This window comes from Streptopelia decaocto (assembly GCF_964273445.1).
Source record: "Streptopelia decaocto genome assembly, chromosome: 27".
In the NCBI taxonomy this organism is placed as follows: Eukaryota; Metazoa; Chordata; class Aves; order Columbiformes; family Columbidae; genus Streptopelia; species Streptopelia decaocto.
In genome coordinates this window covers 464,002-489,830 of record NC_138682.1, presented here as the reverse complement: position 1 = coordinate 489,830, position 25,829 = coordinate 464,002, and the positions used below count along the sequence as shown (strand labels likewise).

General features: G+C 60.0%; 2 protein-coding genes across 2 annotated transcripts in view; one reads left to right on the top strand and one right to left on the bottom strand.

Moving 5' to 3' along the window:
• The window catches only part of LOC309450625 (keratin, type II cytoskeletal cochleal), a 54,081-nt gene that overhangs the window by 7,979 nt on the left and 20,273 nt on the right, over positions 1-25,829 (top strand). The gene's annotated exons all lie outside the window — the stretch shown is intronic.
• Positions 12,426-24,773, bottom strand: KRT80 (keratin 80). The gene is made up of 9 exons (XM_082073646.1): positions 24,368-24,773; positions 21,578-21,792; positions 16,377-16,437; positions 15,543-15,638; positions 14,138-14,302; positions 13,492-13,617; positions 13,173-13,393; positions 12,811-12,866; positions 12,426-12,726 (listed from the first exon to the last, which is right to left on the bottom strand). Exons 1-9 carry the CDS (start codon positions 24,650-24,652, stop codon positions 12,563-12,565), a joined length of 1,389 nt encoding a protein of 462 aa, XP_081929772.1. The 5' UTR covers positions 24,653-24,773; the 3' UTR covers positions 12,426-12,562.

The window sequence follows — 25,829 nt, the reverse complement described above, 5'->3', positions numbered from 1 at the left end:
TGCCCTGGGTGGCTCTGATCTCAGGCGCTACCTGGACACACTGCCCTGGGTGGCTCTGATCTCAGGCCCTACCTGGACACACTGCCTGGGTGGCTCTGATCCCAGGCCCTACCTGGACACACTGCCCTGGGTGGCTCTGATCCCAGGCCCTACCTGGACACACTGCCCTGGGTGGCTCTGATCCCAGGCCATACCTGGACACACTGCCCTGGGTGGCTCTGATCTCAGGCCCTACCTGGACGCGCTGCCTGGGTGGCTCTGATCTCAGGCCCTACCTGGACGTGTTGCCCTGGGTGGCTCTGATCCCAGGCCCTACCTGGACGCGCTGCCTGGGTGGCTCTGATCTCAGGCCCTACCTGGACACACTGCCCTGGGTGGCTCTGATCCCAGGCCCTACCTGGACACACTGCCCTGGGTGGCTCTGATCCCAGGCCCTACCTGGACACACTGCCCTGGGTGGCTCTGATCCCAGGCCCTACCTGGACACACTGCCTGGGTGGCTCTGATCCCAGGCCCTACCTGGACGCGCTGCCTGGGTGGCTCTGATCTCAGGCCCTACCTGGACACACTGCCCTGGGTGGCTCTGATCTCAGGCCCTACCTGGACACGGTCCCCAGCAGCTGCTGGACCTTGCCTGGGTGGGCAAGGTTACGTCAGGGATTAGACCCCGTTTTGGCCAGCGCATGGGGGCAAGTGAATTAACAGGGCAGTGTTTGAAAGTTGTGAGGGCTTTTCAGGAATGTGTGTGGCTGTTTCCCAGGGCTCTTGGCTCTCCTGGGACTGAATTGCTGGGGTAACCGCTGTGTTCTCTGTCTGGACATTCCCAGCCTGACCAGTGCTGACTCCTGTTGTCCGGGGTGGCTAAATGGGGCAGATGCTGAATTATGTATTGTCCTCCAGCCCCTAGAGCAGGACCTGCAGTGCATTCCTTACTGACTCAGGCTGAGTTTTAACTCCACATCTTAACCATTACTTAAACAGGTCTTGCTTAGTTTTTTCCTCAAAATACCCGCAGTTGTTACTCAGGATGAGTGCCTGAGAACTGCTCGTGGTTTGCCCTGGACCATTTCGGAGCCCACTGCAGATCGGCTCTGCGAACAACCTGGTCCTTGGCCCAGGGCAGCCGCGATGGCCTGAGAAAGCACCTTTTCTGTGTTGCCTCAGCCAGCCTGTGGGACTCCAGAATGGTGTGGCTTCTTCCCCGAGATCTTGCACAGTGCTCAGGGCAAGCGCGGCCTCACGGAGAAGCCAGAAGAGAGCAGAGGTGTTGATCCCGGGAGCGTGGGAACGTGTACGAAGTGTTCGGCCCTGGTGCTCACTGAGAGGGCCCAGGGACTCACAGGGGTGTTGAGCATGAGGGAGGAGGAAGAGGAGAGTAACTGTGGCTGAGGCTTGGGAATCAAATGGCATACTCCGGGGGTACCTCCTGGCCTTTGTGCGGGTGAGCTCTTTCCTCCTGAGGGCTGCACTATCGCTGCCGAAAGCAGGAATCTCCTTTGACCTCGGATAACATCAGTGCAGAACTGATTTGGGAGGGGACTCCCAAGGCCAAAGGATGCGTTCACCTGAGCTGGGGGTGAGGAACAGAGTTGTGCGAAGGAGCAAACAGGCCTGTGCTGGGCCTTTCTCTCTGGTTTCCCAGGTGACTGGTCAGCGTCCCAAACACCGATCTTCACCCTCGGGGCGGTGGGAGCTGCTCTGCTGCTCCGTTCCCTGGGCTGCGTTCCCGCTGGTGCTGTCAGCAGCCTGGCTCTGCTCTTTGCCAGGGCTGCAGGCCCTGGCTGGCCGCTGTTCCCAGCTCTGGATCTGTGTGTCTCGTTGTTTCTCAGACCGGCTTCGGCTGGTTTGTGTGAAGTGCTGACTTCAGGCGTTGTGCAGGGATGACTCAGAGGGGCAGAGATTTAGGAGAGGGAGGAAAGTCTTTCTAAGGAGTTGTAAGCTATACGCTACAGTGAGCAGTATTGGTAGAGGTGGCCTGGTTCTTGTCCAGGTTCAAAAGGAAGAGTATTAAGGGTTTACAAAGAGCTGGCACAACTGCAAGGCAAAAGAATGGTTTGTTGAGTGCGTAAATGCTCATAAAGCTGCTGGTAAACCTGGTAATGTTGTGTGTGTAGAGACGGGGAGGAGGGGAGGCACCTACCTAGAAGGTACCTGGAGGTTTCCTGTGGAAAAACAGTGATGATGTGACCATTTGTCATCAGTGGAGCAACTGGTTGATGCAGAACCTGGTTCCTTTCAGCTCCCTGCTCTGGTTTGGGGGTCCAGGGCAGGTGGGCACCTTGCGGCACTTTGTGTGTACAGCCTAAGGGTGGCCTGAAAGCCTTTGACTCTTGCAGAGCAGAGAAGGGCAAAGGGGCTGCTGGACCTCTTAGTGGGAGCTCATGGGGAGCAGCTCACCCTGGTTCCTCTCTCTGTGATATATCTATGGAAATAGCGTAAAACACACATGAATTTGCTTGTGTGATAAGATGGGAGAACGGCCCCTTTTCCCCCATCACGGGATCCGCTTTGCATGTTCGGCTGCTGTGGGGCAGAGGCACCTGCGCTGCGGCTGCAGGATGGCGAAACAGGCACGGGGGACGTGGGGGTGGCACGGAGCAGGTGGGTCTGAGCCGGAGGGGCTGGGGGGAGAAAGAGGGGGGTAAATGAGCTGTTCCTGAATCTAATGCAGAAGCTGGGCACCTCCACATATGAGAGAACACCCCCCGCTTCCCTGACATTGGCATTTCTCTGACAAGACGTCAGGGAAGGCCCTTGTCAGATAATTTGCTGATGTGGAAGCTTTGAAGCCTGTGAGATTTGCCTTCTGCGCAAAACCCAAAGCCAGTGGGTTGGAGCTGTCTGCCCTAGTTGCGAGCAGCTCCCTCCCCAGGGCGATGGACGCCGTAAGAGCAGAGCTCAGCAAATGCACAAAGGGAAGCGCCAGGCGGGGCCCGGAGCCTGTTCCCTGCTGCAAACAACGCTGACAGAGCCCTCTGGGGCTGGGCGGCCGAGCCTCGCAATTCTCCTTTCCCAGGCAGGTGGCAAAAGCAGCCTGAGCTGGCTGCGCCTCCCGAGCTTCCCCAGCCCAGGGACCGTCTGCCTGTCCCGATTTCTCCCCTGGCTTCTGAGCAGTATTTCACGGGCTGGGGGACACGAGTGTGTGTGCGGGAGGGTTCATCTACCTCGGCGTAGTGGGCAAAATCTGTTGCCCTTTGAGGAGCAGAGTCGCTCCTGGCCTTTCTGTCCTTCCCTGGCGCGGTTCACGGGGTGCCACGAGGCGCGGGTACTAACAGACGATTCCTGTGAATTCGGTGTCTGAGAACACCTTGGATCAGCGCAGGTTCGCGGCGAGGCCTGGAGCTGCAGACCTGCTGCACTGGGCGGGTTTGTGACCCAGGCTGGAGTGGTGTGTACAGTTGTGAACTGTAGATCCACATCTGAAACTGGGTTTGGATCTTGCTGCAGACTAAACGTAATTCCGCAAGGCTCTTAGGTGATAAACACTGCGAACAGGGCTATCACATACGTGTGCGCTATATGTGTCTGTTCTGCTTTGCAAGAAGTGGCTGTTTGTTGGGAAGATGTAGAAAGAATTTGGACTTTTTCCTATGGAGTAGGATTTAACTGAAGAATAAGGGAATGTTGTCAGCCTTGGTTCCAACCTTACCTGCGGCAAATGGGAAGCAAAGAAAATAAGGGGGCTAATGTGTGTTGGAGCTGAGCTGCCACACTCCGGTGAGGCTCTGCTTTAGTCAAGCTGGGGATGTACACAGGGTTAGCTTAACCTGTGGGGAATCTAATGCTGAATACATCTGGTTAGGCAGCGCGAATCCCGTGAGTGGTGGGTGGTTTTGGTGAGGGAAGCAGCTGGTGCTGGCTCCTGCCAGCCCTGCGTGTTCCGGCGGCCTGCGCAGTGTTTGCTGTCTGCAGCCTGTTTTCTCTCAGTTATCTGAATTGCTCTCTGCTTGGTGTTCTGGAGAAACAAGAGCACGTAGAGAGCACCGAGAGGTGAGCACGGAGGGAGCTGGGTGGGATCTGTAAGGGATCCAAGACTCCATGTCAAAACATCCCCACCCCATTCCTTGCATGGCTGGGATGGTTTGCAAAGAGCTCAGACTTCTCCATAAATTGCAGAGGAATTGGCACAAAAGTAGCTCCCAAAGGGGCCCAGTCCAGCTCCCGTAAAAGCCACAAGAAATCTGGTCTCACTGTACCGCTGTAGCCCACGCTCACTGAAATTTTGCTTATTCTGCTGAGGATTAAGGTGGCAGAGAAGGGGCCAGTGCTGCTGCTGGTTATTAGCAGCGTGAATCAGGAGCAAGGCCTTGAGAGCAGGCTGAAGTTAGTTAGCCTTAACTCCCAGCCCTGCTGCTTGTGGCCAGCAGCAGCCGCAGTACAGCTGCAAGTACAGAGGGGCAGTTATAGATTAAATGTGTGACCCTGAATTGCTTCTTACTCTACTCAAGCTCTCATCAAGGACTGAGAAGCTTCCAGCAAGGTGGTCATTCATGTTTCTGGGTTACAGTCTGCCCTTTTGGATTGAAATTCATCCCCGCCAGCCGCGGAATCCTCCGCGTGGCCCAGCTGGATCCCCTGGGACCGCGGGGCGTTGGGGGCTTTTCTCTGGCTCCTCTTGGCGCTCTTGCCCTAGATGAGAGGTGTTGTATAATCTGCAGAGCACACTCAGATACGTACGTGGGCGATTCCTCCGGGCAGAACTGAATTCGGCGCTCAGGTCAGGACACGTCCCGTAGGTGTTTGTTGCTTGAGCGTGAGCTGCTGCCGGGAAGCTGCACGGAGGGATGGAGCCCTTTGGTTTCATCCAGACGCTCCACAGCACCTCGGTGCACTCGGAACTGGCTGGAGAAAGCACTGACTCGGAGGTTGACAGCCATCCGTTTGTGGAGCAAAAAGCCTTCTCTGGTACTGGCTCTGCTCTGGCCTTACGAGGAGTGAACCTGTTGATGTTTCAGGTTCCCCTGCGCGAAGCCAAGGCTGAAGGAGCCGCAGGATTTCTTTTAGTGCCTTGTGGTCCACAGTGTTAAAATAAAAATACATTTGGAGTTGTTCCCCCTTGTCTGGTTTGTAAGCCGTTCGGGATCCCAGGTTTCGAGCGGGTTCTGTTGTTGGTAGGCTGGAGCTTTGGTCTGGCTTAGGAGAGCAACTGTTCTTCCGTGCTGCCCGGGCTTGAGGAGCTGGGCTGGACACGGTGTCCCCCCCGGGAGAGCATGGCTGCCTGGCGCGGTGACAGGCTCCGAGCAGGGAAGGGCCAGGGACTGCTGGGTTTACACCTTCGTGGGGTCGGTGTTAATCCAGAGTGCATTTGTAGCTGTGGATCTGAATTGGTGTCATCTTACTCCTCGTCTTGTATTTCTAACCCCTGCATGCTCTACGAAAGGCTCCAAATGGGCTTTCCCATGGTGGTGTCTTTCAGCCCTGCTGCTCTCCTGCATGAGGAGCTGACAGATCCCCTGGGCTGCACCATGAGGCTCTGGAGGGGCTGGAAGCCAAGCCCCAGATGGTTTATGTTCCCTTTTGAAGTGTGAATATTTTTCCTGTGCGTGTTGGTGGGGCAGCTCAAAGGGGCCAACGCTTGTTGGGTGGCAGAGGTTGCTGGCCAGGACAAGGGTCTTGGCGTTGCACTGGGTTGTTACCAGCCTGGGAACTGTTGGAGAAAAAGGAGATGTGGGGACTGTTGGAGCTGATCTCAGTTCTGTTACAGTGGGTAAAACTGGGCACACGGGCATTAGGAAGCTGGGAAATGTGCAGGCCACGTTTGTTAATGCTAAAAAATAACCATAATGCTAAAAAGCAGCCAGTAGAGTTTGAGTGAGCAGAAGCTGGGCCCTGGAGGCCCCGGCCCCCTGTGCACGGGGAGGCTGGTGCTGGGGGTCCCGGGGGTCCCCGGCAGGGCTGCAGCCGGCCCTGCCCCGGCCCCGGCGCTGGCTCCTGCGTCAGCCCCGCGTGACTCACAGCTGGGATTCCTCACCCTCCAGTGCTTCCTTCTCTTTTTTTCCTTCCCCCCCCTCCCCAGGTGCGGAGCCTTTTTCCAAAGCCTTCAATTGAAGGGTGTGTCTGCAATCTCACAAACAGGCGCAGGCCCTGGCAGGAACGGGTGAGCACCGTTCCCATTATGTTATGAATACCTGGCCCCGCGCCACGGGGATCCTGCCAGGCCGAGCAGCCAATCTCGAGCGCCTAGACCTGCTGAGCTCTGGGGTTTTGCTCCTCTCGCTCAGTCATTGCTTTGCAGGGACGGACAGTTTTAATCTCCTCTCAGCAAGGGCTGTGTTTTCGCAGTCGCTTGGCCTGCTGCGCTATCCCGGTTCCCACGGTGCGCAGCTTCCCAGGGTGCTGGTGGGGTGGAGAGCAGCTGGGCTCCCGTCCTGCGTGACTCACCCGTCCAGCCTGCGGTCTCGGCTGTTTCTGTGCCCTGCGCGCTGGGCGCTGCCCCCGGGCCCCTCCACGGAGCTCCACGTGCCGCCCCAGCTTTGGGGGCTCCGCTGCATCTGTGCACCGGGGGGATCAACCGAGCTCTCTGGGCCCGAACCGTCGCCATTTCCCAAGGGTGCCCCTGTGTCAGGCTTCTTCCACCGCCTCAAATGCCCCACAAGCTCTTGTTTCTCCGGGTGAGGGTGTTGGGGCACACGTGGTGTTTCAGTAGCCATGCTTGAAGCTAACGGGGAGGATGTAGGAGCTGAGGTTTCAGCATGACCTCTCAAGTAGACAGCAAACCTGACGCCAGCTCCAGGCTCTGGTTGCCGATGTCTGCGGAGGCCCGAGGGAGCAGGGCCTGGTGCCGGCGCTGCCTGCCAGCGGCGGAGCTCTGAAAGCTGCCTGGGACACGGGGCATCTGTGCAGAGCGAGGAGGGTGCGTGTGAGGTTGGAAATGGTCTCTGGACCATCCTGAGCTTGGCGCACGTGAAACCTGGCACAGACAGACCCTGAGCTGGGCTGCAGGGTCTCAGTCCTGATCGCCGGGAGCAGCAGGAGCAGACCTTTTTATTGTTTTCCTTTGTGTGCTCAGAACGGACCCCGTGCTCTGGACAGGCTGGTCGTGCCAAGCCCAGGGATGTCCCCGTGTGCCTGACGGAGGTCAGCGTGGGCCACCGCACACCGGCCAGGGACGGGCTCGTTCGTGTCCCCATCTTGGGCACAGCTGCTGCTTTTCCCTGTGCCCCTTTGCTGCTTGCAAAACAAAATCTCTTCCCAGAGGTTCGCACAGGGTGATGTTGCTTTGTACAGAAATGGTGTGTGAGTGCAGGGGAGAGCCGGTCAGGAGGTGCTGAGAAATGTTTTAATTCCTGCCTTCCAGGGAACCAAACGTCGCCATCCCACACACGCTGGTCCCCACCCCGGTTGCCCCCGTGCTGGGCTCTGTCCTCCTGGAGAGCTGGGCCGGGTTAAATACGGCCCAGCATCAAACGGCAGCTTCACTGCCATTTTGTTGCAGGTGAGGCTTCCTGCGAGGCCTTGAGACGCAGGAATGTGGGCTGGGCGGAGCGCGGAGGCAGCAGCTGCCCGGCCGGGTGGGTCTGGCGTGCCCGGGGCGGGGGACCTGCCGGCGCCCCCGCCCTGCCGCCCGGGGCCAGCGCTGACACGGCCCGCTGGAATCCGCCCGCTCCAACCAGGGCTGCTGGCACGCGGCACCGCGTTGGCAGCACAACAAGGGAACGCCGGTTTCTCTGAAATTCTTGGGCTCGTTTGGTCAGGGCGCTGGCGTGTGGAGTCACAGCAGAGCTGGCGTGTGCATCGCTGCGGTGGGGCCTGGAGACAGGGCTGTGGGGCCAGGGCTGGCTTGGCAGCTCAGGGTCTCTCCTGTGTCCCTGCTGGCTGGCAGCAGCTCGGGTCCCGTCTTTTTCCCCCTAACGTGGGTGCATTCAGCGCTGGGCCGCCCTTGTCCTTTGCTCCTGCTCTGGTGCAGTGGCGCGTGGTGCCAGCGCTGGGAGCCGCTGGGCCGTGTCGCACGCTGGTTTTGGTACCCTGGGAGTCCCAGCCGTGGCCGGGCGGTGCTGAGTCCCCGTGCTCCGGCGCCCGGGCTCAGGGCACCGCGGAGGTGAAGCCGCCTCAGCAGGTCTGTGCCGGCTGGGCGGCGCAGAGCCGGGGCTGCCCCAGCCGGGCGCGGGGAAGCCAAGCAGGAGGGATGGAGCGGGACAGACCAAGGGGCGCCTCACGCCGCCGGGGTGGGGAATAACTGGAAATAGTTGAAAGAAAGGGGCAACCCAGCCTTGCAGAAGAGAACCTGTGCTCGGCCTGGGCACCCCGGGCAGTGTGGAGGGGAGACCAGCCCTGGCGGGGCCGCTGTCCCCAGGGATTCACGCGCGGCAGAGTTTCCCGTTTTGGGCCGGGCTGTGCAAACCCTGCACGCTCAGGTGTTCACGTTCCTCCCCGATTGGCCACCCAGAGAAAACCTGGCCTTATACGGGCAAAACCGCCAGCGCCAGCCGCTGCGCCTCCCGTGCGCCCGCGGAGAGGTGCGCGTGGGCTGGTGGGACGGGCCGCGCTCCTCCACCCTCCTCCCGTCCCCTCCCTTCTCCAGGTGCCCTGGAGACAATGACGGCATTGGCTCCGGAGCCAGTGTGCCTGATTCCTCAGGCTTGAAAGAGGCTGGTTTTGTGTCCCCGACAGCCGGGGAGGGGAGGGTGGGAAGCCAAGGGGTCCCTCGGTGGGGCTGGCGGTCTCTTCGTGCTCATGTGGGGCAGTACGAGATCACTGCCTGCCTGGTGGTTAATTCTCTCTCCTCCTTGCTGAACTCCCTGCTCTCCCTCCTGGGCTGGAAGATTTGATTAGGAACACTACATTATACCCTCTCAACTTGATCCCATCTTAGCCTGCGGGCAAAACAAATAGGAGAAACTGAGGCACAGTTTTGTCCAAGATCGTGCAGCGAAAGGAAATTAAATTCTTGTCTTTGCCCAGGACTGAGCGAGTTCCGTTTCCTAATGTCTGATTTCTCGGGGTGAGCTGCTCCCGTCCCCGGCGGCGGCTGCGTCGGGCGGCAGAGCCGGAGCTGAGCCCGCAGCCTCTGTCCCTCTCCTGTCCCGAGCCCTGTGGCTGGGATGAGCCGGAGCTCCTCTGTCCCTCTCCTGTCCCGAGCCCTGTGGCTGGGATGAGCCGGAGCTCCTCTGTCCCTCTCCTGTCCCGAGCCCTGTGGCTGGGATGAGCCGGAGCTCCTCTGTCCCTCTCCTGTCCCGAGCCCTGTGGCTGGGATGAGCCGGAGCTCCTCTGTCCCTCTCCTGTCCCGAGCCCTGTGGCTGGGATGAGCCGGAGCTCCTCTGTCCCTCTCCTGTCCCGAGCCCTGTGGCTGGGATGAGCCGGAGCTCCTCTGTCCCTCTCCTGTCCCGAGCCCTGTGGCTGGGATGAGCCGGAGCTGGGGGAGCAGCCACGGTGAAGTGGGACCGGCGGATTAAACTGGAAATCGGAGCGGGCTTGAAGGTGTTTTTGGAAGAGCACAAGTGCACTCACTGGAACCAGATCTGGAGGGAGAAGAACCAGAAAGGCTCCTGCGTGCTGTTGGTTGCCTGTTCCATAGGGAGTGGATGGGCTGAAAGCTGAGTTTCCAAAGGAAAACATGGTGAATGTCATTATGAAGTTATTTTTGGTGTTTCCTGCAGGATTTAGCCCTAAGGGGACAGAGAAGTGGTGTGTCTGTGCAGGCCACAAAGGGTCCATGGCCCTTCTCAGTGCGGGGTTGACAGCGCAGCCCCCAGCGCAGCTTTCGGTGTCACCCAAGGCCGGACACTGGGGAGGGGAACGTGACCGGCTGGTTCCCTGCCTGCTGGGGTCTGCCTGAGGGGGGCGTTTGTCACTCTGGGTCCCTCCGCTGGGACAGATCCGCCTTCCCCGCAGATCCCAGGCTGACTGGAAGCGTGTGTGGGCTGCAAAGGAGCAAGATTTGGGTCTGTGTGTGGTGAAGTGAAGCTGGGCCGGCCGGGCTGGCTTACAGGCCTGATTTCCACCAGGACCGAGTTCTTGGTGGGTGAGGAGCACGCTCTGGGCCTCACTCCTTTGTATTCTGTCCGGGCAGTGATGGTGACCGTGCTTTGGTGTCCTGACTCTGGCGCGTGGGAGCTGCTGTCCCTCTCTTTGGGGGCTGCCCTTGCTGGAGGAAAGAGGGGGTGGTTTGGGATGTTTTCCAGGCTCCAGGCCTCGGAGCCTCTTTGGAGGCGTTTGCAGTGGTGTCACCTGCCCAGGAGAGGGAGCCTGGAGCTCACACTTGGTGCTCCCAGCCCGGGGACAGCGGCTCCGGAGCGCGGCGCCCTCAGAGCTGGGCCGGGGCTCAGCCGTTCCGTTCCCCTTTTCCCGGGCAGCGGAGCAGCTCGGCCGCTCCCCTCGCCGGCCTCGCCGGGCCCTGGGCTCCAGCCGCCCGCGCTTTGTGCAGACGGGAAGATTTCCGTGCCGGAGGCTGCCCCGCCAGATCAGCTCTGCCCCCCGCTTGCAGCACACGGTTCTCTGTCTCCGGGCTTTGCCCTGGGCTTTGTCTCACAGCTGGGCCGTGTCCTGGGCATCTGATGTCTCCTTGCCCCATGCTGGGGCAGATGCTCCGGTCTTTGGCTCCAGACAGGGTTTGAGATCATCTTTGGGAAGCCTCTTGCAGTTGAAACTGATACGGCGTTACCTGGAGATGGCTGTGCTTGCCAGATATCGTGGGTGGACTTGCCTTTATTCCACCGGCCCCCCAGCAGCGGCTCAAAAACTGAGGCACAGAGCAGTGAAGTGACTGAGACAGTGACTCACTCCAGGGTCCTGGAGCAGTGAATTGAACCCAGGAGTCCGGGTTCCTGGCCCCTGCTCTGGCCGTGGGGCTCTCTCAGTCCCCTGGGTGGCGAAGGCTTGAAAGCAGCAAAAAAGCACCGCAAACCCCCATATGGCAGGGAAGGAAAACAGCGAGAAACTCTCCTCTTGCAGGATGGGGCTGCTGCTGAGCACCTTCGCTCCCCAGCCTGGCCACGGCCGTCCTGTCCTCCGGTACCCCAGGGTGAACACTCGGGGCTCCCAGGCTCTCCCTTTCCTCTCGGGTTTCATTCTGGACACCACCAGCTCTGTGTTTCCCACTCCCAGAGCCCCGGCCCAACCCCACGAAGCCGCCGGGCTGTCGAGAGCCGTCACTCGTCATCTTCGGGGCCTCGCGGCCTTGGGAGTCGCGCAGCTTTGCACAAGCCCCGCGTTGTTCCTGCGCTGGACGGGCCCTGCGGGTCCCGCCTCCAGGGAAGCTCTGAGCTGGGAACAGCTCCTAGAACTGGGAGCTCGTCCCCGGCTCCCCTCGGTCCCTCTCTGCCCGCGGGGAGCTCCCCAAGCCTCGCTCAGTGGCTCCGTGTCTGCCCCTCAGCCCCGGCTGCTTCCTGCTGGGGACGCAGACCCAACAAATCACCTGCAAACCCAGTTCAGCTTCGTTTGGCTGCCACAGTTTAGCCAGAGAGCTGCTGGCAGCTGGGGAAAGAGCTGCTGCTTCAGACGGGTTGTGGTAAGAAATGTGGAAAACAAACAAGACAATGCTTTCTCTGTGACACTCAGGACTTTATTGTAACAGCCGGAACCCTGGGGAGCGGGTGTTCTGGTTACATGGATGCTGCGGTAGTTGTCTGTCCTACAGAAACCTGGAGACACTGCGATGCCTTCAGCAGGAATGTGTCGAGGTGGTCGGCAGCTCCTGGAACTCAAGAGGTGGGAGCTGGTGTGGCAGCGCTGAGGCCAGGGCTCGGCCGCGCTGAGGGAGGTACCTCAGGGTATTGATTAGTGCGAGGGGGACGCGGCGATGCCCGCGGGGGCCAGAACGTCCCCCGTGCTCGCAGGGCAGCGTGGCAGCTGCAGAGTTGGCTGCGGCAGCTTCGGTGCAACACGGCCGGTGCGAGCCGGGAAAGGGAAGAGCTGTCAGTGGAAATAAATACGGAGGCAAGTCCTGCTCATTGGGGTGAAACGGGACCCGAGATCCCGTTTCAGGGCCCAGCGCCGCTGTGTGCGGGGTCGGGGGTGGCTTTGGGTGGGACATGCTCTCTGCTGGAGACCCGGCTTAGGAAAGGAAAGGTTTGAAGGAGTTTTAGCTTTGGTAGCATGGGAGTGAATGAGGGGCCACCCAAAAGGCAGTAAGGTGGGTTAAATGCTCTGATGCGGCCAAGGATTCCCCGGTACAGCCAGGTTTGTGATGTGGGTGTCCCAAATGCGGCTGGCTCGCTTTGGCAGGTCGCTGCCGCCTTCCTCCGGAGGCAGGGCAGCCGGGGCTGACACGGGAGGAGTTTAACACTGCTAAATGGCTGCTGGCTGCTGCGATAAAAGCTTGTGGAAGGATTTCCCCTTCTGCCAAGTTTCCTGCAGGCAGATCTCAAAGGCTGTGAATGCAAATCCTCGGGGCAGACAGACCTGGAGAGGAAGATGATGGTGCATGGGGGTTGAGTCTCTCAAGTGCTAGGCTGGCTTCTGCTTGGAACCGGTAGCAGAGATGTTAACTGGGCTGTTGTAAAGCCAAACTGAAAGGAGGATTCACGTCCTTTGTCCCTTGGAAGTTGGCTTGAGTTCAGGAGAAAGTGCTTTGGCTTGGTGTGGCCAGAGGGGTCCCGTGGCTCGGCTCCGGGCTGGGTTTCTCCTAGGAGCGCTGCTGGGCGGGCCCGGAGCCGAGCTGGGCCCGGGCGCTGCTGCTGGGCGCGTCTGCTTTGGGCGGCACCGCCTGGTCACTGGGGCTTCTGGAGGGCTGAGCGCTGCCCGCTCCCCTCGCAAACAGCCTGGAGCTGCTCAGGGTGCTGGCGGAAACTGCCGGGGGGGAACGAGAGAGGGAGGTTAGAAACGCCCGTTCACACGCTGCTTCACCAAACCCGGCAAATAAAAACCACTTACGGTGCTTCGGCCTGGAGTGGACGGTGCTGATGATTGCGGGTATTGGTTGCTCCATGCTGTGAATGCAAGGGCAGAGTGTGAGGGCATAGATTGATTAATATAGAGCGATGTGGAGGGCTGGAGCTTGGCCCACGTGAGCTGGGCCGCTTGGGTAGCGCCAAGCGCGTGTTTGGGTCATGGACGCTCAATCAACAGCGTCTAGAGAAGTGCTGGAACCCCGAGCAAGAAACGGGGCTGAGCGGTGCGGGGATTGCTGGGATTGTTTGTTCTTTGACCAGACCTTCAATACCAGACTGAGCCTTGGGGTGTCTGCTTTCTCCCCAGGGCTTTGGCTGCACCCCGTCTCCCCAGGCACGGCTCACCTGCTCTCCTCGCCTTCCATCAGCTTCCTGTAGGTGAGGATCTCCACATCCAGGGCCAGCTTGATGTTCATCAGCTCCTGATACTCCTTCACCAGGTGAGCCATGTCCTCCTTGCTCTTCTGCAGAGCTTCTTCGAGGTCGTTCAGTTTGGCTTTGGCGTCCTTGAGGGCCAGCTCGCCGTGCTCTCCTGCCTCCTTGATGTGCTCCTCCAAGTACAGGCACTGGTGTTGCAGAGGGGAGAGGGGATGGAGGCGTTGGGTGTGGAGACCTAGGTTAGGCTTCCAGGCCTCGGAGCTTTGTCACCCACCCCAGGGCTCACCTGGCTCTTCTGGGACACGATGCAGGACCTCAGCTTCTGAATCCTGATGTTGAGGTCAGCGATCTCCCGGCGGCCGTCGAGGAGGTGGCCCCCGTGGGAGCCCGCCTGGCTGCTGCCCTCGCTGAGCTGCGGGAGATGGAGAGCGGTTACCTGCGGTTACCTGCGGTTACCTGCGGTTACCTGCACGTCTCCTGCGGCAGCAAAGGGGTCGCTGAGGATTCGCGCCGTCCTGGAGGAGAAACGCTGAGCTGGGGAAGCACGGGGGGTTGTGGAAGGGTTTAGTGCTCGTTGCCGTGTCCTTGGCGGAAGCCGTGCCCGGTGTGGAACACGCTGTCTCTTGGGGTTAATCACACTTTTTCCTTCTCTGTTTGGGGGGGCACCAGTGGGAGGTCATTTGTACCTTAGGTGGCCAAGCTGCCACCAGGAGATGTTCTCGCCTTTCTCCACTGTGGTGCGGAGAGCCCGGAGCAAAGGAGCCGCTCATGTCCGCAGCCAAGGGAGGAGTCGAGCTGGGTCAGCACGGCCCCCCCTCCGTTCCCCGGTGCCGTCTGTCCCCCCCCAGCTCTGCCCATTCCTGTGCTTTGCAGACTGCTCTCGCTGCTTTCGCTGCCTCTCCCCAGCATCAGTCAGACAGGGATTCAAATACCTTTCTCCTGGTCAGGGCTTCAGCCTCCTCCCAGCTCCGGAGCGCCAGGGCTTCGTACTGCGCCCTCACTTCCTCCACAATTCTGCTCAGGTCGAGTTTGCACGTGTTGTCAATCCCCAGTACGACAGAAATGTCCTTAATGTCTGTCAGCAGCTCCTCGAGTTCCTGAATAGCAAAGAGAGAACAGGCCTGAGACACCAAGTGATGGACAGCTACGTGCCAGAAGAGAGCCGAACCCGGGCAGAGCAGACACCTGTCTGTTCGGATGGGGCTGGGCAGACGTGGCCGCGTCCTGGCTGTGCGGGGAGCCCCCTTACCGTGAGTGCGCCGCTGTTCAGAGCGCAGCGCACATCCCTCCCCATCTCCCGCCTTTCGTCTCCCTGGGTTTGTGCTTCCCTTTTGTGCTGAGGACTCTAATCTCTTAGAGAAACATTTGTGGACCTTGTTTGCCTTGCCCTCCCCTGACTGGGAAACAAAGGGCACCCTGATGTGGTGATTCACGAATAACAGAAACATACCCCACCGCTCTTCCAAAGAGCAGGATTATCAGGGTGTTTTTTCCCACTGGTGTTTAATCCTTGAGCCTCTTTGTTAATCTTTGGGCAGGTTAAGAGCTATATGAGAAAATGCACCTTTATTGCAAATACTTGAGCATCCTCTGCCAGGGGAAAGAAAAGATTGAACCTGGTGGTTTATTAATGAGCATCAAGGCTGAGATTTTCTTCTGATTCACACCAGCGCGCTGGGAGCAAAACTGTGGAGCAGAACTTTCCTTATTTGCCCTCGCACTGGGTACGTGTGCCTGTGAGTGATGTCAGTCAAATCAACAGGTACAGGCGAGAAGATGACTCACCCGAAAACAAGCTGTGGAGAGGAGGGGGCAGAGGGAGCTGGCAAACCCTTTCTGTGCATGAAGCGTGGCTACAAACCAATGACAAGGCGGCCCTGTGGCAGGACAGCAGCGTGGGACCTGGGGGGCCACCGGTCCTCGCACCAGGAATCGTCTGATTCTGGAGGGGGTAAGGCCTTGTGCTTAGTTGCCAGCAGGGTACGTGTTCTAATGCGGTTCTGACATTATGCGCGTCCTTCTGCCTCTCCGTGCCTCAGTTTCCCCACGAGGAATGTAACATTCCTCTATCAAGCATCTTAATTGTTTGTATTGGTAGAAGAATCAGACAAATCATTAGTATTCCCAAGCACTGCCGAGCCTGCTTGGTGACATTTCAGAGGCGCTGAGTAAGTGGCTGGAATCCCCGAGCAGATGCGGGCGCTGCAGCCCTTGGGTTTGTCTGCAGAGCTGCAGCCTCCGCTTGCTGCCCCCGGTGCCGCCGCGCCGCCCGTGCCCTTCTCGTGTCACGGCATGGAGAGCACTGGGGTGGGAACGCTCCCCCAGTGCCATTTTTACCTGCTCGTAGATGGTTTTCTTCAACTCCATCAGCTCTCGGAGCCCATTGAGTTTCACCTCCAGCTCGGTCCTGTGCAAGGAGCTCACGTCTAAATCCTGGAGGAGACGGAAAGCGTGTTAATCAATAGTTTGTAGCAAGAAGTTCTCCCCAGCGCGTGTCGGGCTGTTTGGGGTGGGTCTTGCCCCCGTGTTCTGGGGGCAGGGTGGAGAGGGAAGCGGGCAGGGCTGGGCCGTGCCCGCTCGGCTGTTGTTCACCACAGCAGCGCAGCTTATTGAAGACTCTGATGCCGTCCGCAAAAGTCACCAGAACTGCCCTTGCTGGCTGATGAGTGTGTCAGGGAAAACATGCAATTACCCAGAACGATCATTTGCGGGGAACGTTTCCTCTGTCTAATAATACCCTGCATTCCTGTACCTCGGATTTATTTTATGTCAAAGCCTCCCATTTCAGCTGATATTCAAATGCAGCTCCTTCTGGGGCGGGATGTTTGAACAGGGTGTAGCCCAGCGACAGGAAACAAAAGCAAACACGTTTATCAGCTTGCGGCCTTTCCCAGCCCTGGTGTCGTTTGGTGACATGGAGCAGAGGTGTCCGGGTGCACGAGCCGCTCTGCCCAGCGCCGCGAGCCCCGGCTGCTTCTGCCGGGGGCCCCGGGGCTCCTCTGTGCCCACAGCGCTCAGACTCACTCGTGCTTTTCCTCTTGAGCCTGTGACCACATTCAGCACCCGCCGTCCCCAAAACCGTCCGCGGGCCAGGGGCTGGGCCTGGGCCGTGCTGCCTCTCCCAGCCCTGGGGCAGAGCCCACCCGAGGAAGAGCTGCTCTCGCCACTCACCTTTTTGAGCTCCATGAAGGTGTATTCCATGCCGCTGCAGAGCCGAATTTCATCCTCATACCTAAGGAGAGTGAAAAAGCAGTAAGAAATTGCATGTGGTGAAAGCCTCTGGCATGCTTAAGGCTGCCGTGCGCCCCCAAAAAGTGTTGGGATAAAAGCTTTCTGCTTTTAATATGATGTCCCACCACCTTGATGTGCCCAAAGGGAGATCTCTTAGGTGTGGGCACCGTGTCCGAGAGGGAGGATGACGAGCTGCCATGTTTCAGCTGCTCTGCAGCTCTTTTGCAGCTCTGAGGAGCCTTGGAGTAGAGATGAGGTGGCTTTAGTTCTCATTAATTGGAGGGCCAAGCAACCTCAGGTTACCTCGCGTTGCCCCAGAAAGAGAGCAGGCACGGAGGGCTGGGCTGTGGCGAGTTCTCTGGGACCCAGTCCATCCCCAAGGACTCCTGAGTTAGCACCCTAACCCTTCCGCTTCTGGCTTTTTTCAGGTGTCCTCAGCACTTAATTCCCAGAGTCTTCTCAAGGGAGAAATGCAGCTCAGTTTGTGAAGTAATGCAGGACCTGGCAAAGCAATTTGTGGAAAGCAGTGCCCACAGAGCAGAAGGTGCCAGGGTGGAGTCCTAATGGTGAAATATCCAGCGGAGGAACCAACCCCGCAGGTGTTTAAAACCGGGTCTGATAAGGCAGGACCAGGATCACAAAGACAGTCCAGGGCCAATGCAGTTCTTGGTGGCCGGCAGCCTGGGGAGCGCGCCGGCCCTTTCTGGGCCTGGCGGGAGCAGCAGCAGGGGGTTTGTTGGCCGGGCGGGAGCGTTCCGGGCCGCGTTTGCTGGGCGCGCTTTGGGAGCGTTCCGGGCCTGTTTGCTGGGCGCGCTTTGGGAGCGTTCCGGGCCGCGTTTGCTGGGCGCGCTCTGGGAGCGTTCCGGGCCTGTTTGCTGGGCGCGCTTTGGGAGCGTTCCGGGCCGCGTTTGCTGGGCGCGCTCTGGGAGCGTTCCGGGCCTGTTTGCTGGGCGCGCTCTGGGAGCGTTCCGGGCCGCGTTTGCTGGGCGCGCTCTGGGAGCGTTCCGGGCCGCGTTTGCTGGGCGCGCTTTGGGAGCGTTCCGGGCCTGTTTGCTGGGCGCGCTCTGGGAGCGTTCCGGGCCTGTTTGCTGGGCGCGCTTTGGGAGCGTTCCGGGCCGCGTTTGCTGGGCGCGCTCTGGGAGCGTTCCGGGCCTGTTTGCTGGGCGCGCTCTGGGAGCGTTCCGGGCTGCGTTTGCTGGGCGCGCTTTGGGAGCGTTCCGGGCCTGTTTGCTGGGCGCGCTTTGGGAGCGTTCCGGGCCCGTTTGCTGGGCGCGCTCTGGGAGCGTTCCGGGCCTGTTTGCTGGGCGCGCTCTGGGAGCGTTCCGGGCCTGTTTGCTGGGCGCGCTTTGGGAGCGTTCCGGGCCTGTTTGCTGGGCGCGCTTTGGGAGCGTTCCGGGCCTGTTTGCTGGGCGCGCTCTGGGAGCGTTCCGGGCCTGTTTGCTGGGCGCGCTCTGGGAGCGTTCCGGGCCGCGTTTGCTGGGCGCGCTTTGGGAGCGTTCCGGGCCGCGTTTGCTGGGCGCGCTCTGGGAGCGTTCCGGGCCTGTTTGCTGGGCGCGCTCTGGGAGCGTTCCGGGCCTGTTTGCTGGGCGCGCTCTGGGAGCGTTCCGGGCCTGTTTGCTGGGCGCGCTCTGGGAGCGTTCCGGGCCTGTTTGCTGGGCGCGCGTTGGGAGCGCTGGCGCTGCTGGGAGCGGAGCAGGTTGCGCTCGCAGGGAGGTCGCGGCTTCGCTGCTCGTCCGCGGTACCGCAGGCTCCTCTTATCCTCATGTGCATGTAGTGTGTCTAGGCTGTGAAATGAAACCTTCAAGTGCACCAAATTGATATGGGGAGGGCTGAGACCTTTGGGAACGAGGTGAAATGGCATTTCCTACCAGATTCCCTGAACCTGGGCACGACAGCCGTGCTCTGTTGTTTGGTGGTCTGGTGCGTCATCACTCCGGTTATCTCCAGAGCCTTCCCTGCTGCTGCACAGGCCTCCAGGAGCCGGGGGAGCTGTGCCGAGGAGCAGGAGGTGTTGGGAAGGCGGCGCAGGGAACGGCGCGGCAGGGCGGGCGTGCGCCAGGCTCCGAGCTGGCCCGAAACGCCAGCCCGGCTCCATGGAGCTGCTGCTTCCGTGCCAGAGGGAGCAGCGAGGGCAGGAGGGGAGCTGGCGGTCACAGGCGCTGCGCTTTGGCACTTCTGAGGTTCCTCTTGAGTACCCCATGCTGTTCAACTCGCCCTTTCCTCGCCTGCCTTTATAAGGCCAGGTAGCGCAGCTAACGAGATTTACCTGTCTGGTTTCTCTGCTCTTCAGCTGGAATGTGAACCATGCTGCCAGCAACTATGTACTGAGCTTAATTACAGCCTGCCACTCTCCCTTCATCCTCGCTGCAGCTCGGCCCAATCCCAGGCTGCCCCAGCCTGCCGAAGCGGCTTCGCGCATTGCCGGGCGCTGACATAACCCTGCGTTTGGAGCAAACAGCGCTCCTGACTGGGGGAGAGCAGGCCCAGCCAGCCAGACGTGCTCCGCGCGGCTCCGCGGGGACCTGGGGACCCGGAGGTGACTCACACGGGATGGAGCATTCCACAAACACATTACAGCGTTTATCTCCTTAGAGATAATCCTCTAGCAGTCGTGCGTGAAGGCGTAAATCCATCCCATCTCAATTCCTGCACTTAAGACACACTTGAGACGGGCGTCTGGTCGCCTTGGGCTCCTTCCATAGGCACTGGAGCAAAATCAGAGGTGAACCAGATCTCAGGTGGGCTGTGTTCCTCTCTGGATGTGCCTTCAACACTACTTTAGGGTAAAGATATAGTGGTGGGATGGACCTGAGCCTGGCGGCACGAAATTAAGTCAGTCTTCCTCTCGTGGGGCGAGGAAATGGGGCAGGAAGCAGCTGGAAACCAAGTGCAGAGGTTGGAGGCAGAGGGGTGTTGGTGTCTGCTCTTCAGGTGGCAAGATCTGCCCAGCGCGCCCCCTGATCTCAGAAGCGGGGCCTCTGAGGCCACACGCCCCGTGGTTTCCTGCGGTGTCTCCCCAGTACCACCCCAGAGTGGGTCAGCACACGCCAGAATTCCCCGTCGTCTTGTTCCAGTGGGTCTTTGCGCGTGCGACCGGCCGCGTGGGGAGCTGAACGCGCGCTTGTGCAGATGCGCACCTCTGGGCAGCCGTCCCTCGTCACTGCTTGGCTTTCAGCTTGACTCCCTAAAGCGCCGGCGTTTGGGATCCCGCGCCGGCGTTTGGGATCCCGCTCCAGCGTTTGGGATCCCGCGCCGGCGTTTGGGATCCCGCGCCAGCATTTGGGATCCCGCGCCAGCCTCCAGCCCCGTCCTGTCCCCTCTCACGCTTCTCTGCGTTTGGAATTGCTGCTCAATGGCAACCTGATGTGAGAAGGAGCTCAAAGTGCTGGTTAAATCTGGATGGCTTTAGGAGAGCAGACCCTGGATAGATGAGACAGACACGGAGGGGCATGGACGGGCGCGTTTCACGCTCCGGTGGCGCGTTGGGCGGCAGCCTGCTCGGCGGTCACTGTGTTTTGTCCGCAGTGCCACAGCTTGGCTGGGAGCGTAACCAGGTACGTGTGCCAGTGAAGTTATTAGCTCTTCTTCCCCCCAAAAAATTCCCTTGGGAAAAGAAACCTCCCACACTTGCATGGTTTAGACCATTAGCTCCAGAAAAACAGCTGGGCTGGGGCGGCCTTCTCGAAGGCGGCGTGCAGGACTCGGCAGAGCCAGCGCGGGTTAGGCCGGGCTTGGATCGCTGCCTGCAGAGGGCTCGGCAGAGCCAGCCGGCTCTCCCCGTGAATCACTCGGCCCTGGGAGCAGCGCTGGGGACTGTCACCGTCACAGCGATCCACCCGCGCTCTCCCCGTGAATCACTCGGCCCTGGGAGCAGCGCTGGGGACTGTCACCGTCACAGCGATCCGCCCGCGCTCTCCCCGTGAATCACTCGGCCCTGGGAGCAGCGCTGGGGACTGTCACCGTCACAGCGATCCACCCGCGCTCTCCCCGTGAATCACTCGGCCCTGGGAGCAGCGCTGGGGACTGTCACCGTCACAGCGATCCGCCCGCGCTGGCTGCGGTGCCGCAGCCCCAGCGACGTGGTGCTTTTACCCGCCTGGGTTTGTGCCGTGCAGCTCCCAGCGTGAGCCGGGTTAACCGTTGGACTCGATGATCCAACCAAAGCGATTTTGACCCCAGCTCCTGTTCGGCTCCGCCAGCCGCTCGCTCGGTGCGCCGGCGTGAGCCGCTGGACGCTGGCTGGAAAGCGGGGCTATCGGCCCTCCCCCAGTTTGCAGACACGTTGAGTAGCCGGTTTAATCCAAGTCTGCAAAGAGCTTTAACATCCTTGGACTAAACTCTCTGGAGGGGGCACTGGTGTTATTTAAGCGTCGTTTTGTGCACCAGGAGCAGGTCTGCGCTCTCCCTACAGCCGTGTCCCCCACGTGCGCCTGTGCCACAGGTCGGGGTTCAAGACTCCCGAGATTCAGTGCAGGCAGCGGGTGTAACTGCAGGGGAAGGGATCTAATTGCGGATTTGTCTGCGGTATGCAAATGCCGCTGATAATAAGAGAAGCATTGTCTTCTCCAATGAGGCACAGCACATCTCGGGTGCTCCTATCTGAAGATCTCAGAGCTCTTGGCAAAAGCAGCGATAAGATAAGCACGTGGCAGCTGGTCCTCCCTTCACCTTTCGGCTGACTCAGTACGTTCTGTCAGGAGGTTTTCTGGGTCAAAGTCTGACTTTTTTGGTCAAAGCAGAGCTTTGCGTTACATGTTGTGGGGTGCAGGGGAAGGGAAGGGATGCCTGTTAATGCTGAGCAGCCCTGGCCCGTAAACCGGTTTGGGAGAGCGTCCTGCCTTGTGATAACAGTGTGGAGAATAAATATTTCTGGTTTAGTGCCTGTCATTCCTGATAATGCTGTTCCCAGAGCTGCCCCCTGACCTGAGGAATTCCTCAGATGCCCAGCACTCTTTGGTATTTGCGTTTTATGGGTTTTCTTTCATCTCTAGTTAATCAGGAACAGGCCGGGTTGCTAACTTCTCCAATACAGTTTTGTGTGCACCAGGCTAGGAATTTGTTCCTGGGCATGACAAGAGGTCTGTGTTAAATCAGCACACACAGCGCAACCGATACCTTTCAAACGCGTTCCAGCCACCTACTTGCTTCGGAAGTTGTCCATGGTGCTCAGGACCTTCGTCAGCTCCGACTCCAGGGTTTCCTGCTCGTAGTTGAGCGCCTTCATCTCCTGGCTCATTTTGCTCATGTACTGGTCGTAGATGGCCTTCATGTCCGACTCGGAGTCCGAGCTGTCCTGCTCCTTCAGGAAGTTCCACCGTGTCGTCAGCACCTTGTTCTGTTGCTCCAGGGACTGGACCTGCGGGAGGAGTTCAGAGGGGTCAGAGCCGGCGGCTGCGGCGCCGGCCGCTCCGGGGAACCAGCGATCCGGGCGGGCACCCGCCGGCTCCTGAGGGATGGAGCCTGATGGGGACTTCTAGAGGTTTTACACATTGCCGCCTTAGTAATTTCCTGCTACAACATGCTCACATCAAAATGAATGAGCGTCTGTTATTGTCACTGAAAATCAGAACTGTTCAATGCTGGTCCCCTTTGCCTCCAGACATGTGGAAGGAAGGGCTGGAAATCCAGCACAGGTGACCCGCGTGTGTCCAGGCGAACGCGACCTGACCGACCACCCGCACCACGTCGCTGGGATTACACCTCGGTGAGGTTTACCTGGTGAATCACACTCCTGGTTTGTATTGCAAAGCAACAGAGACAAGGCCTATGGGAACTCTAGGGAACAAGCGAGAATAATGACAGGCTCGCGGTGAGGCCCGTGCGTGTGCCTGGCTGCTCGGGAGGGTTCGCTGCGTTTGCAGCACCCGCCGCTTGAGTCGGCACTTTTCTTCCCTAATATTGCCAATCTTAACAGCAGTGCTCAGTGCTGAGCAGCTGCCCTCCTCAGAGCTCTTGGCTAACTTCAATTAATTGTGTAATTGCTACTCTTATTGCTCTGTGAACAAAACCGAGCTCCTTTGGTCACGTTTGTGACCGTGTCCTGTGCTCTGTCCCAGAGATGATCCAGCGCTGATGCCGCGGTGCCGATGCTGTTGGACATTGACCGTCTGCAGTGATCTTTAACCTTCTCTTTAACGCCCTGCGGCCCCAGGCGGGGTCGGTGTTCTGAGTCCAGCCGGGACCCTCAGCTCGGCTCCTGGCCTTGCTCCTCAGCCGTAGCTGCTTTTTCCCCTCACTGGCTCCTCAGTCTCTTTCCGGCTCCCAAACCAAACCCATCCACAGGGCCGACCTGCTCACTTCTGCTTTTCTTACCCAGCGTCCCTCCCAGCAGAAATTCTTCCTTGCAAAGTCTCTTAGCATGAGTTTTGCAGCAGAAGGATGACCCAGATCTGGCCACATTTCCTGGAAAATTGTGCCTGAACACTGGAAAAGGGAGCAAAGGTTGGTCCTCGGCGGCTGTGCGGTGCTCGGGCTAAGGGAACGCCTTCGGAGCGGGCTGCCTTCGGAGCGGGCTCCATCGCTTGGCCGTTCCCCACCTGGACATCTCCGGACGGAAACTACGTCCCAGCAGATGTGGAGCAGCTGCTGGCAAACCCTCAGCAGCAAACTCCTCGAGTTCGTGTGGTCAGCTCCCTGAGGAGTCAGCTGCTCAGGCTCGAGCCCATCTGAATTCCCGATTACAAAGACGAGTTCTCTTTGCGGGAAGTGTCGTTGCTCCCCTGGAATGAGGGCCTGAGGCAGGTGGCGAAGCTCGCCGCTTGACCCGCCACTTGAAGCTGCAGCCTTCAAAGTGACGCGCAGGAGCTGCTGGCGCTGAAGCCGCCCAGCTGAGGTGGGTGTTGTGTCTGCCGCCCATCAGGCCCTGCAGCGCGCGCTTATCAGCCGGCCGCCCGCTCGGCTCTATCGGGGGACCTGGGCGCTCTCTCCCTTCCGCACGGAACAGGCCAGCGCACGTGGCCTCGTGCTGCGTGGTCTTGTCCCCGTCCTTGCTGCCGAGGTCTGGGTTCTGCCATCCGCACAAACCCCCATTCGGATGGTCCCAGGGCCGGTCCTGCAGCGCGTGGGACACGGCCCGCCTGGGTGGGTTCCTCCCCCGAAGTCCCGTTGCCAGGATCTGCGCTTGGCAAACCACGGCCGCGGCCGTGCCCCCCGTCCCGGGCCAGCCCCGGTGCCACCACGCGCCCGTTGGCACAGGCAGGTGTGGTGGGTTCACAGCTGCTCCCTTTGGGTAGATGCTCTGGGAGATGGTTCCCCCACCCTTCTCCTTCCCAGGTCCTCAGAGAGGTAGCGTTCAAATACGAAACCCTCACAAGCCATCGTAGCTTGGCGTAGGGTGCCGGTATTGTAGACGGCAGTGAAGCAATCCTGGGAGATTACCATCTGTTTACAGAGCGCCGGGCTCTGCAGGAACCTGCCTCGGCTGGAGTTGTTTTCCTTTGAGAAAACCTCCTGCCTTCTCATGGATCTTCAGAGATGAAAGCGACACTTTGTTGGCTCCGCGTGCAGCCGGCGCGCTGCAAACCCCAGCGCCGGAGGTGGGCGGGGGGTCTCCCTTGCCCACCCTGTTGCTCTGGAGCTGAATTTCCAGCTCTCTCGAGCACTTGAAGGAGAGTTTGAGCTGCCGCCTTGCTCAGCATCAGTGCCCGTGGCTGCCTGGCCCTGCCGTGTGGCCCTGCTGTCACCGCGCGGCTGGGACAGCGTCCCCGCAGGACACGGGGTGACAGGCGCAGCGAGGGAGCTGCAGGGGCTGCCCCATGCGCTGCCCGCAGATGTGGCCCGGCTTCCCCTAGAGAGATGCCAGCCCTGTGATAGCACTGAAGGGATGGCCGGTCAGGTAACGAGCCAGCGACGGGCGGCTGAGGCCTCCTGAGAGACTGGGTGGTGTGTGTGTCCCCGCCAGCGTCCCCCTGGTCCTCAGCAGCCCACCTTACCTTCTCGATCAGCGTCACGAACTGGTTGTTGAGCAGCTTGATGTCCTCTGTCTCCTGCTGCCGCACGGCTTGGAAGTCGGGGTCGATGTCGAGGTGCACGGGGGCCTGGAGCCTGCAGTCCGTGGAGAGCGAGGGGTGGGAGCAGCGGTACCCGCCGTCGCCGCAGCCGTTGGGGCTGCCCCGGCGCTCCGGGGCCGTGCCGGCTGCCTTGCCTCTGCTCATCCTCCCCGCCGGCTCCCAGGCACAGAGGGAGCCGCTGCCGAAGGCTGCGCAGGGGTTAGTCATGCTCGCGGCCCCGCCGCTGCAGGGAGGAGAAGGGAGGGAAGAGGGAGGAAGGAGCAGAGATGGAGTTTCCTGCTGCTGCCGCCTCGAAGGGCAGGAGAGTCGTGGCACACGGAGGAGTTTGTCGGCTCGATTCCTGTCTCCTCAGCTCGTGGGTTGGCTAATGAATTACAAGCACCTGTTCTCCTATGTTCATTAAACGGAGGAGGGTGTAACCGTTGATGTAATCCAGATCAACCTGTTGGCTTGTATTTTTTTTTCCCTCCTCTCCCTGTACCCTCCTTTCTTCAGGAGCTTGTTTGTGTGGTGAGGGCATAGGCAGCAAAACAAATCACTGCCAGGTAATTCACCGGCCCCGAGCGGCTGCTTTCCTTGTCCTTAAATGGTGAAGAAGGACCGCGAGGTGCCGGCTGCGGCGGGACGGCTCCGAGCGCGGCGCGCGGGCGGCTCGGCCGCTGCTGCTCCCCAGCCAGAGGCTGCAGGAAGGAGCTCGGAGTCTTAATATTTGGTGGGCGAGTGTTTAAAATCGTAAGGAGTCCGAGTTGGCGGAGGGCGGGAGTTTAGAAAAGCATCTGGAGCTCGCAGTGCCTGGGGTGCTCTGGGCTTCCTTGGCCACGCAGGCAGGTGACAGAAGCTTCTGGTGCTCTGAGTGTTTCAGGGCCGGTGTGGAGCCCCCGGTGTGGGCACAGAGTCCTGAGGTTACCGAGGCGGCTGCTCCGGCGGCGGAGCCCGTGGGACCGCGGGGCACCGGCTGGTCTGCAGAGCGGCCCAGCCTTGACCATCCGCCCCCTGGAGCCCTTTGAGAGCCGGGGCTGGAGACGCCGAAACCACCGTCTTGTAATGAGGTGTGGGCTGCTCGGGTGGCACACCCTTGGGACCTGTTTGGGCCTGGGTGGAAATCGGTGTTGGACGTGGCCTTCTGGAAAGTGTTTTCCTGCTTTAATGCAGTTTCTCGTGAGAAAACTCAGGACAGAAAAGCACCTGTTTGTGCCTCTTGATTGCATTGGAGTTTTCTCAGGAAAGGGGACGCTCTCCTCTGGCCGGAGCTGAGGATTTCCGTGTTGTGGGAACGCTGCTGTTTGCCGGGCTGGTTCTGCCCCGGCTGGAGGACGAGCCGGGAGCTGCGGTGAAGGGAGAGTTTGGGTCTGGCCCAGACCCGCTCCCGCCAGGAACAGCCCGG

Excerpts from the sequence above, each read along its gene's own strand:
- KRT80 (XM_082073646.1), bottom strand. The coding sequence starts at position 24,652 with ATGACTAACCCCTGCGCAGCCTTCGGCAGCGGCTCCCTCTGTGCCTGG. Across the intron at positions 16,438-21,577 it reads ATGGACAACTTCCGAAGCAA|GTATGAGGATGAAATTCGGC; the intron begins GTAGGTGGCTGG and ends CACTCTCCTTAG. Across the intron at positions 15,639-16,376 it reads CCTTCATGGAGCTCAAAAAG|GATTTAGACGTGAGCTCCTT; the intron begins GTGAGTGGCGAG and ends CGTCTCCTCCAG.